The sequence below is a fragment of the Notamacropus eugenii genome, chromosome 2 (genome assembly GCF_028372415.1).
Source record: "Notamacropus eugenii isolate mMacEug1 chromosome 2, mMacEug1.pri_v2, whole genome shotgun sequence".
NCBI lineage: Eukaryota > Metazoa > Chordata > Mammalia > Diprotodontia > Macropodidae > Notamacropus > Notamacropus eugenii.
Window position 1 is genome coordinate 107,923,016 of NC_092873.1, and position 12,307 is coordinate 107,935,322.

Here is a 12,307-nt window from a genome sequence, read left to right on the forward strand (position 1 = left end):
CTTTTGTTTTTTAACATCATCATCGTTGTCCCCCATATGCCTCCCTGTCTTTGTTTCCCTCCCAGAGAGCCATTCCATATAACAAAGAGTAATTTTTCAAAGAGGAAAAAAAATCAGCACAACTGATCAGTACATTGAAAAAGTTTGAAAATATGTGCAGTGTTTAATACCTGTGTCCCTCCCACCTCCACAAAGGGGTGCATTGGGGGTGATCCCTCATATATCTTCATTTATATTTCCCTTTTGATCTTCGTAATTTTATTACTTTTACTTTTGATTTTTTGGTGTGTAACAGTTTTTTCATTTACATTGCTGTAGTCACTGTGTATATTATTTTCTTGGCTCTGCTTTCTTCACTCTGCATCAATTCATATAGATCTCTCCATACTTCTCTGTATTAATCACATACATAATTTCTTGTAGCACAGTAATACTTCATAACATTCATGTGCCACAATTTGTTGATCTATTCCCCAACTGATGAGCATTAACATCATTTCCAGTTCTTTACTGTAACAAAACCTTTGTTGTGTATGGGGACCTCCCTCCTACCAGTGGTGTCTTTGAGGTGTAAGCCCAGTAATGGACTCGCTGCTTAATAGGCTCTGAACATTTTAGTCATTTTTATTTGTATAATTCCAAATTGCTTTCCAAAATGATTGTACATTTCACAACTCTCCCAGTAATATATTAGTGTACCTACCTCTCTAACATTGACTATTGCCATATTTTGTCATTTTTGCCAGTTTTCAGTGTGTGAAGTAAAACCTCAGGGTTAATTTGCATTTCCCATAGTGATTTGGAACATTTATGTGTTTGTGCATATTTTGCAATTCTGTTGAATCCTATTTGTTCTTATCCTTTGACTACTTGTTGAAGAATGTCCATTAATCTTACATGTATTTATTAATTATTTACATATCTTGGATACCAAACTGTTATCAGAGAAATTTGATACAAAGATTTTTCCTCATTCAGTCACTTCCCTGCTTATCTGAGATGCATTGATGTTGTCTGTGCAGAAGTTTTCAGTTTTATATAACCAAAGTTATATATTTTATTTTTCATGATTGTCACTATCTCTTGGTTAGTTAAGATATATCTCCACCCTATAGCTATGAGAGGCATATGATCTGTTTCACTTTCAGTTTTTTTATAGTGTGATCTTTTAATATTAACTTTACATATGCATTTAGAATGTATTGTGGAATATTGTATGAATGTTGGTGTAAGCCTAATTTCAGCCAGTTTGTTTTCTAGTTTTCTCAGCAATTTTTACCAAATAAGGAGATTCCTAAGTAACTTTTGTTTTCCATTTTATCAAATACTGAGTTATTGAGTTCCATTGTTTGTGATTCTCCCTTATCTAGTCTGTTCCATTGATCTTTCTCTCTGTTCTTTAACCAATACCACATGGTTTTTATGACTGCTGCTTTATAGTATGATTTGAGGTCTGGAAGTGCTATTCCTTCTTCATCCCTATTTCTTTTCAACCATTTCCCTTCATATTCTAGCTCTTTTGTTTTTCTAAATGAATCTTCTTATTTTATCATGTTCTGTAAAGTGTCCTCTCAGTAGTTGGACTGGTCTGACGTTAAAGGTACAATTTAATTTGGATATTGTTGTCTTTTTATTACATTTATATTTATTATCATATTGGTACAACCTAGCCATGAGCAATAAATATTCCTCCCGCTATTTAAATTGCTCTTTATTTCTTTAAGGAGCGCTCTGTAATTGGATCCATACAAATCAGTCTTTTGTGGTCTGCGGTAGGTTGGTCCACAGATATTTTGTGCATTTTGTAGTTATTTGGAATGAGGTTACACTTTCTATTTTTGCTTTTGGTTAGCATTATGTAGAAATGCTGTTGATTTTTGAGGGTTTATTTTGTTTGCTGAAGCTGTTAATTGTCTTAATTAGTATCTTTGCTGATTACCTAGATTTCCATATATATCATCAAATAATCAGCAAGTGGAGATAGTTTTATATTCTTTTTACCCATCTTTATGCCTTTAATTTCTTTCTCTTGCCTAACTGTTGCTAGCATTTCTAGAATTTTGTCAAATAATTGTGGGATGAGTATACATCTTTGCTTCATTCCCATTGTTATTAGAAAAGTTTCTAGTGTATTCCTGTGGATTTCATTTTACTGTTAATTTGGGTGCATTAAGGTAGTTTACATGTAAGTTTGGCAGTGGGTACAGTCATTTAGCTACTATGTCCTTTTTTTAAAGGACTGTGGTGTTTCTCTCTCTGTCTTATTTACTGTGCTTTCTTCCCCCCAATATGAATTCTAAACGTAATTTTGTGATGCACGAGTAGATAGCCGAGTATTCTTCATCTTATTTATTAAGACACTGATTTCATAGTAGCAAATAAGTATTTCAGATGATGAGTTGTGAAATTTTAAATATAGACAATTTTACTTCTACATGACTGCGATCTTGAAGGGAAGATACAGAAAGAATTGCCAGTTGGATGTTGATATGATGAACATTTGTGGGTAATCCTTAAAGGTATATATTTCCAGGAGCTAAAATTTTCCATTACTGTACTATTGATAGAGTTAGTAATTTTGGAAGAATATTCTGTATAAAAAAATCTTCAGGAAAAGACCTTTTCTTGACTTTTGAACAATTTCCATTTTCTCTACCAGATATCTTTAAAATTAAATTCTTTGATCTAATAAAAGTTTACTTTTTGATCTTATTTTGACATTCAGTATTGATATATTGATTTCTAAATATATACTTACTCCATATATACTTACTCTTCTAGCCACGGTTAAAAAAAATTTTTTTTAAGGGAAAAAAATGTAGTTCAGCAGAAACAACTGAGCACGACAGTATGTGTAATCATTGTGTTATTTGACTGCCTTTTAGGGTTGTTTATAATCATTTTCTTTGTAGTAGGCATTGTGTATATTCTTAGTTTAGCTCTGTTTTCTTCATGCTGCATTTCTTTATTTAGGGTTTCCCTTGTTTCTCTGGAATATTCACATTCATTGTCTGTTATAGTAGAGTAATGCTATTTTGTTATGCTGCTATGAATATTGCTATTCAGTAGCTTTTGTTCATTATTTTTGGTAAGCTCTTTGGGTCCAAGGGTATGAACTACTAACGGTTTTTTGTTAAGTAATTCCAAATTGTCTTACAGAAACAGTTGAATCAATTCTTAGATCCAGTAGCTGTGAGTGTTGCCTGTTTTCCCATAGGCCTTCTGACAAATTTTTTCCAGCTTTGTTAATTTGATAGGTGATAACTAAAGTTATCAAATTCCATTTCTCTAATTATTAGTGATTTTCTCTAGTTTTACAGATGATAGTGTATAGTTTGCATTTTGTCTTTTTGAAAACGGCTTGTGACTTTTCACTTTTATGTTTTATCCATTGTTATAAACACAAATGAATCTTTTATCATTTTTCTGCTGGATAATCGAATACATTGTTAATTCCCTGTAGACTTTGGTTGTCATGTTTTTATCTGAGATGTTTAATGCCTACATAAATACATTTTTATAAGTTTTTTTGCCAAATGTCATTTACCTTAGTAAATACGTCAGTTATCTGGAAAATCTTTTCACATTTAACACTTTCTCATATAAAATGCTACCTTTTTTGAAAGGAAACTAAAATTAGATTTAGACCATTTTCAGTCAAAAGCAAGTTCACTTTAAGTGAAAGTATGACTCTTAAGTATCATTGAACATAATTTTCAGTGAAATAATTTCCAATACATGCTAAAATGAGATTAATAGTCAGAATTTAGGTCTAGTCCTTAAATTTAATAGGACTTGAAAGAAAATCTGAATTGCTGTTTGAAGGAGTTTGGCTGAAAAGTAAATTTTGTCATGTTAGTTATAAAAATGGAAAGTCATTCCTTAGAGGTGGGAAATAGGTCCAGAAGTGATCCCTCTCCCAGAGTTTTACTGTCAAGGTCAATTTATAGAAGACATATTATGTAGCGTTGAGTTCTTAGAAGTAAGACTGCAGATAATGCAGGCAGCAGTCCATTGTGGTGTCTTTGAATTGTATGGGCACGTCTTGCTTTGTGGAATCTTCTCTAGCAAAATTAGCTGCACAAAGAATACAAAGAATCCTATTTCTCTTCTGGCTTTCATTACAAAGTCAGAAACATTCTCCAGAAAAAATTCCACTGAGCAGCTGAAAACTAGGGAAAGCGTTTAGATGGTTGTTAGCTTCGTGGTGTGCTAGATGGGGCCATTCTTGCAAGGACCATTTGCCACTTGTGTCATCTGTGAAGACTTGGCACACTGATATCCTCAGTGTAGTAGCATTGATAATGAGACACAGTAAATGTCTTCATGTAGTTTGTGTCATGTAGCTTGTATTTAGCAAAGATGAGTTTCTTAAATTTTTTCCTCCATATTGCTTTTCAGCATGACATGATCTTTCATATAGTGGGTTAGGCGTTACATACAAAATACCCATGGTTCCCTAGAATTTTTTATTTTAATTAAATTGGACAAACAGGAAGATAATGAAAAAACTTTTGGAATTGACTCTTAAAGACAATTTGTTCTTCTTTCCTTGTATTTGACCATTTTAGTTGTCTACTCTTTATTTTTCCTTCCTTTCAAAATTTATCTTCCAGAAATTATTTTTGTAGTTTCTTGGAACCCATAGCTCAGTGTTTTGAGCCAGAGATTTTTTTACAAAGCTCAAGCTAAATTAGGTGTAATTTTTGGCATTAAATGTATGGTAGTAGTTTAGAAATTATTAAAATCACTGGTGATTTGGGAATTGTTAAATGACTCAACAGTATAGGTGAGTTAACTCTTACAGGTAGAAGTTACCAGAATATAAAAAGCTGCCCTAATTACTCATGAGCAGTTATTGAGCATGAGGGTTATCCTTAATATTATGTAGTATTCCCCAAGTTTTCCTCTTGTATGAATGGGTCATTGTGATATTTCCTCTGCTTAGTGCTCATAAAAACTACTGTGCCAGGAGGCCTAGCAGCCCCCTTCCTATGAATCTCTTTCCTGAACAGGTTGGAAGAGTAAGTAGGAGGACCTGAAGAAAGGACTTCCTGCTGTGGTCCAATAACCCAGATCTGCTATAGACTATAGCATGTACACACTCTCTTTCCCTTCTTCCTTCTCTCCCTCTTTCCCTCCTGCCTACTCTCTCCCTCCCTCTCCTTCTCCCTCTCAGTTCAAGAAGTAATGATAAACTTGCAAGCACATAATCTTTTCATTTGGCATTTAATGAATGTGCACTCTTAAGTGTGTGAGGTGACGATGCCTCTGACTAGGACAGAATCGTACAGTTCTGGAGAACTAATTTACTATGAAACAGATCACAATACAGTCAAGCCAGAAGTTACATGTTTGATTTAGAATGTTTATTTGTATTTTGAATACAGGTAAAATAACATATACATATTTTGGAAGTAATATGCAAGCATTTCAAATATGGTGATGATTCGCAGTGCAGGTTTACTTGCAGATTAAGAAACCTCCATGGGGTACCCAGTTTGAGGTGTAGATCATTGGTGTCAAATTCAAATAGAAACAGATCCCTGCAGCTACATACTGACTTAGAAAAATACAAATGAACATTATATGGTTTCATATTTTTATTTATTTTATTAAACATTCCCCATTTATGTTTATATCTGCTTCTTGCACTGAAGAGTTTTGCAGCCAGATGGTGAGTTTGACATGTCTAGTGTTGGCTCATAACTGGACATAATGAATGAGGACTTCATCAGAAATCATGCTTCTGAGTTAGAAGAGCTATTAATGAAATGGGAGTCTGTTATGACTTCAGAATCTCTTTAGATGGGTGAGGAAAAGAAGACATGGGCTCAGACTTTTTTCTTCCTCAAACTCCCACTATTTAAAAAAGAAATTGTGTGTGTACATTATTATTTTATTTTTTTGGTAGATGAGTTAAAGGTTTTGTTTTTGGAGGTTGAGACATTTGACTTGGGAAGAGTGAGGGTTGGATATTCCAAGTGTGATTGCCCTTTGGTGGCAGAATAAAAACCATGGTGACTTCTCTTTGCAGTTCTGACAGCAGGCTCCTATTGTTTGTTTCGACTGACTGACAAGGCATGCTGATAGCAGCTGGGAGCCAGGGAGACTTCAGGAAGCAGGCACAAGATCCTTTGAAGCACAGTAGCTTGGGCCTGGTGAATGCAGATAATCCATAGTGGTATAGGACAGTCTTAACAGTTGGTCTTCATAATGATTACCCTTAGTCACTGAGGAAAAATGAAATTCTCTTTTTACAAAGGCAGGGGAAACCCAGGCATACTTATACCTAATGTTTGTTGGTTGTGAGAAAACAGTTTGGGGTACTTCAACATAGATTATAAGATAGATTTAGAGCCCAGATGAACCTTTGAGACCATTTTAGTCCAGCCTCCTTGTTTTACAAATGAAGGTATATAGGAAGCAATTAATTCCATGGGTACCATAAGGAGCCTTTCCTGACTTCTCCATGCTGGTGGCAGCCCGGTCTCTGGTTCTGAGGTTCCCAGTCAATCTATCAGTTATCTTTATTTTAAAAAATCACCTTTGGAATGTTTCTTGCTCATCAGAATTTATTCTGGTTTAGAACTGGGGTTTGTTTCCTGGTGTTCTTGTTTTTGTTTTTATTTTTGCCAAGTATAGAGCACTAGGAATTTATTCTATCTAGCTTTCCCAGAGCCAGACAGCATTCAGGTTTTAGCCAGCAGCCCCCTTTTGGTGAGGCTTGGTGATAATATATTGTGAATATTTTTGCAAAATAACGTTGATTAGGGAAATAGGGGAGTGTCATTTGAATTATATGGGTAGCTAGGTGACCCAATGGATATAGTGCTAGGCCTGGAGTCAGGAAGACCTGAGTTCAAATCCAGCCTCAAACACTTAGTAGTAGCTGTGTGACTCTCAGCAAGTTATGTAACCTGTTTGCCTCAGTTTCCTCATCTGTAAAATGAGCTGGAGAAGGAAATGGTAAGCCACCTTAGTATCTTGCCAAGAAAACCTCCAGTGGAATCTTGAAGAATGAGACATGACTGAAAGAACTGGATGATAGAAAATAACTTTTTCAAACTCAGTCCTGAAACAGCTGAAATAAAATAAAAATGTTTTGGTTTGTAAAATGGCAACCCCCTCATCCAGGATGACCAAATTTTTAAAGTTTCTGGTTATTTAAAGTCTACCTGTATGTTCATTAGTTGAAATAAGTTCTCTTAACTTGAAGAATTGTATTTGCCTTATGTTATAACTTTAGAAGCAATTAAGTAATTTGAAGCAATTTTGTGGCACACTACAGAAGTAACTTATAAATATGCAATATGTAAAACACATTTTAAATTTTGGTTTACCCTTTGAAACCAAATGATGGTCCATATATTTTTAAGTGGATACATCTTTCCTTCAGTGAAGTACACAGTTCACAAAATTGCTAAAGTGAGACAGCTGTTGACAGGGACTATAGAAAGCATTTGTATGGTATTAATTGTAGAGAGTTTGTTGTAATTTACTATGGCCCATTGTTTCAAAATACAGAGCCGTTTTGTCATGGTATTCACTTTAAAAAAGAATGTACCCATTAGTCAGGTGGAATAATTGAGGTACATTATGACTATCCAACATGGGGGTGCTAAGCAACACGCTCCCGTTCTCCTTTCCAGTCATTAATTTTCATACACACACACACACACACACACACACACACACACACACACACACACACACACACACACCCACACACACACCCCCACCCTCTCTCTACAAACTTACCTGTAATAACCTTTCCCTGATTTGTCTTTAAGTTGCACAGCATCCTCCATTCTGGGATAGAGAATGGGTAGATGGTGAAAGAAATCAGAAAAAAAAACCAAAACAATTGAATGTGAGTTTTTAGAATTTCTGATAGAAAACAGCTTGTCCAAAATTAATAGTTCTCTCATTGAGTTACATTTGGACCTTTTAAGTGGCTTCGAAAGTAGAATAGCTTATGTATTCTCTATTTTTCTAGTCCAGCTGCCAAATTGATATTCTTAAAGGCAGGGTCTGACTATGCTGCTCTCTTGCTCAAGATGCTTCAACAGATCACCATTGCCTCCAAAATAAAATAACAGCTCCTCTGTTTGTGTGTGTGTGTGTGTCTGTCTGTCTGTCTGTCTGTCTGTCTTGCCTTGCTTATAGAACACATTTATTTGTGTACATATATTACTGAATGTGTTAGCAAATGATGAATTCTGTAAGTGTAGCATGGATGAAAGTCAGAACATGTTTTCCTTTAACAATATAGGCATCCATAGCTATGTCTCAGATGCCAAGACTTTCACCTACTACTGCTGTTTCTAGGAGTGGCTTTTGTTTAGGTGGGCCTGGCTCACAAAAGCATCCATTAAATGACTTCAGAAGTGCTTAAAGTTTTAAAGATATAGGCAGTCTTAAATGTCTAAACATTTTTTCATGTTTACTATCCTTTATTTATAGAATTCATCATTTGCTAATATATTTAGTAATTTTTTTGGCAGACATAATCTTCCAAACCTTTATTTTTTGAAGCTAAAATATTTTACCTAAATAGATTAAGTGATAATGTAGAGGAAAATCTAGCCCACTTTACAAATTTAGCTCTTAGGTAGTAACACAGCACTCCCTTGTCCTTAGCAGACCAAGCACTGGTTTTGGTAGCTGTTTGTACTTTTGCTTGATGAAGCACTTGATTACTCAAAAGAAAATACACCCTACTGGTGTCTAACTGTTCTCAAATGGAGGTGGCAGTGGTTGTAATTGAGCACCACTGAGTTGTCTTGGCAGCTATATCGAAGCATTTATTCCTGGCTCTCCAACTTCTAATATACCTTTAGTACTGAAAAGCCAGAATCTGGGGAGGTGAACTTTTACCCTTTATTTAATTTGGCATCTGTTGTGCTATGCTCTCTGGGAAAACACTCCTTGATATTTTCCATGAAAATAGCCTAAAACAACAAGCAAATCCATATGTCCACTAAAACAGATACATCAACATGTTAAATGCTACATCTATCTAAGCCATAGGATATCTGAGAATAAGGAATTTTTTAGAAAGCATAATTCAGTTTGTTGTCATCATATTGCAGTGGTTTGGGGATCAGGGTGGCCTGAATTGGACTTACTGATCATAATTTTCCAGTTTTGACTTCTAGTATTACGAAAATAAGCAGATTTCCTTTGCTGCCTTATTTCATGCTGTTCTAAAGGAAAAGAGTAAGAAGAAAGCCTCTTCTGTGGGCTCAAGTATTGAAAAGAATTTTTCCAGGGGCACTTCATGGTGCTGAACATAGGTTAGTCAAGTTGTAGAGTCAACACCTACAGTCTCTTGATGTTAGTCAAAACCCTAAAAGGAAACATTTTGGTTCTACCCCTTTAACGACCCTAATCAAATTAATATTTCTTGATTAGCTCCCTAATTGGTCTTCCTGCATCTAGTGATGTTCTCTTTCCATTCCATCTTCCACAGCTGCCAAATTGAGGTCTGACTATGCTGTGCTCCTTCTCAAGAAACTTTAGTGTCTCACTGTTGCTGCTAGAATAAAGTACAAACTCCTCTGACACTTTAGTTCTAGAAATGAAATCCTTCCTCAGATGTGCCATTAATGATGATCTTCAAAATAATATAGTGTAGGCTCTGAAAGTAATTCTATAAAAAAAAGTTTCAAAATGTTTTGAATTATGATAGTTTTATTGGAATAAGTAAATGGAACTTTGAAGTGGAGAGCATTTATCTGAGTGTGTAAAAATCTTGGTGTGCAAAAATTGTTTTCATTACTTTTATAGTCACATCTCAATTATTTGATCATCATAGTAAACCTGTGATGTAAGAAAGGCAGATTTTTTCACTTTAAAAATTCACTTTAAAATAATTTTAGTGAGCAGTGTGTCTCTGTCTTCTGCCATTTTCCTCCCAAGTCAAGGAATAACAAGTTTTGTAATATTAACAATTGACACGTGGTTTTCAGTTTAGCTGTTGTTTGGGAGGGTGTTGATGATGTCTTCAGTACCTTCACCTGTTGGTTACTCTTATCAGTAGTGAAGACCATTATGCTAGAACCCTTGAAACCTGGTTGTGAAGTGAGGCCATTTTGAATAAATTGATAGTTCACAGTCCTCATTGGAGATAGGTGTCTTGAGCAGATAACTGTTAGTTATGTAGGTTTTAGGATATCAGCCGAAGGGTCTTTTTAGAATAGGATTGTTACCCATCTGTCCAAGAATTTTCATGTATATTGCATCCCCTAAAACTCTTTACATTGTCCATGTCATGGTGAATGGTAAGGTCATGATAAATAAGATTGTTTAAAATTTATGTGTAAACTTCCATGAGTGATATGAAATCTAGGATGGACCTAAGATGGAGTGATCTCAAGAATCTTCCTAGTCAGTTATTCTCACTTGTTGATGTGATGGTCTCTTTTCAGATAAATAGGGGTCACATGACCACAGAAGCTAAGAGAGCTGCAAAAATGGAAAAGAAGATGAAAATTTTGCTTGGTGGTTACCAGTCTCGAGCAATGGGACTAATGAAACAGTTGAATGATTTATGGGACCAAATTGAGCAAGCTCACTTGGAGCTTCGTACTTTTGAGGAGCTAAAGAAACACGAGGATTCAGCAATTCCAAGGAGGCTGGAGGTAATATTGTTCATTATGATTACCTTAATCTTGAAGAGTGTTGAAATGAATTAAACTATAACTATTTATATTTGAGTAAATGAATTTCAGCCCATAAAATTTCCTTAAAAACCAGGCATTCTGAGACTTTGTCAGCTTTCCTTGCCTATATTTATTTTCCTTTTATATGGTTGTGGTTAATGTGTACTCCATTGTTCTAATTCTGCTTTTTTGCTTTGTACTATTTCTTAAGTGTCTTCCCAGATTTCTGTGTATCATTCACATCTCTTATTATATTCTGTTGTATTAACATACCACAATTTATCTAGCTATTCCCTTATTGGACGTTGGATTATTTACAGTTTGGGCAGTCATGAATAATACTGCTGTAAAAATCTTTAAGAAATTAACATTTTCTCCTCCTCCATCTTTCTTATCTTCCTTTTTTCTTCCTTCTTACATTTTGTGGGTATGAGATAGTGTCTCAGACATTTGAAGAAACAGGGACTTAAAAATTAAATGGTTGAGAGTAGTATAAATTTCTTTGATTATTGAGGAAGGCTGAGCATTTTGACAAGTGATTATTAATTTGTGTTTTTTCCTTTGTAAGTTGTTCAACTATATCAACTATTGATATTGGGTGGTGCTTTGAAATATTTCACAAGATAGTTTAAATCTTAAACAATTATTTCATGTTTTTATTTTCTAAGTGTCTAAAAGAAGATGTCCAGCGACAGCAAGAAAGAGAAAAGGAACTTCAGCAAAGATATGCAGATTTGCTGCTGGAGAAAGAGACTTTAAAGTCAAAATATTGAAACATCATTTGCATTTTGTTATAGAAAGAGTTAGATGCTGGTTTCCATCCTCTGGAAGAATGATGCTGATGTTTATGTTCATCAAACCCATTTGCCTGTTGTCTGTGACTTTTCATTTGTTATTTGTTTTGAATGGATTCTATCATCTGATTCTCTGTGTATAAACTCTGACTTCACAAGCATTTTTGGAGGTTAATTTATTAAGAGAATCATCATTTTTTTTTAGCAATATTGCTAAATTTTTTTTTTTTAGTTTTGACCTTTAAAAATCATATTTTTTATTTTTAAGTATTCTTAAATGTGTTGCCTGTGAGTAAATTCTTGAATAAAAATTAACTGTAAAGTTTTTGAGAATTATTGTGCCTTCATTGATGTCAGATATTCATTAATTTTTAAAAATAATGTTTATTAAATACTCTGTGCCATTCTAGTTGTTTGGAGTTGGTGTGGTGAGGAGAGAAAAGGGTGATGAATGGGAGAGAGAGGGGTTGTGGAGGCAGATCAAATAAGACTTGGATATTGGGTGGTTCTGAGAGAGAGGGAAGTCAAGGGGGATTCCAAGTTTACAAATCTGGTGCCAACAGAAATGGAGAGAGGGAGGTGTGAGGGGGAATGATGAGTTCTGTTTTTGACATATTAACTTGAGATGCCAGTGTGATATCCAGGTGGAGATGCCTACAAGTCCGTAGATAATGTGCAAGTGGAGTTCAGAGTAGAGATTAAGCCTGGATTCATAGAATTGGCTGTCATCTGTGCAGAGATGTAATTCTTTGGGGGCTGATAAGATTACCAAGGGAGGATAGAGAACAAGAAAAAGATTGAGAACGAGATCCATTCCCCAATAGATTAAAGTAATTAAAGCAGTTC

The 12,307-nt window shown here is 34.8% G+C and overlaps 1 protein-coding gene across 1 annotated transcript in view; it reads left to right on the top strand.

The window, feature by feature from the left end:
* CDC5L (cell division cycle 5 like) overlaps positions 1–11,794 on the top strand; it is a 52,076-nt gene extending 40,282 nt beyond the window's left edge. Inside the window, exons 15-16 of the mRNA XM_072642318.1 lie at positions 10,434–10,646; positions 11,336–11,794. Of these exons, the coding sequence (XP_072498419.1) occupies positions 10,434–10,646; positions 11,336–11,440 (318 nt within the window). The 3' untranslated portion in view covers positions 11,441–11,794. The remainder of the gene's footprint in view (positions 1–10,433; positions 10,647–11,335) is intronic.
* The last annotated feature ends 513 nt before the right edge of the window (positions 11,795–12,307 follow it).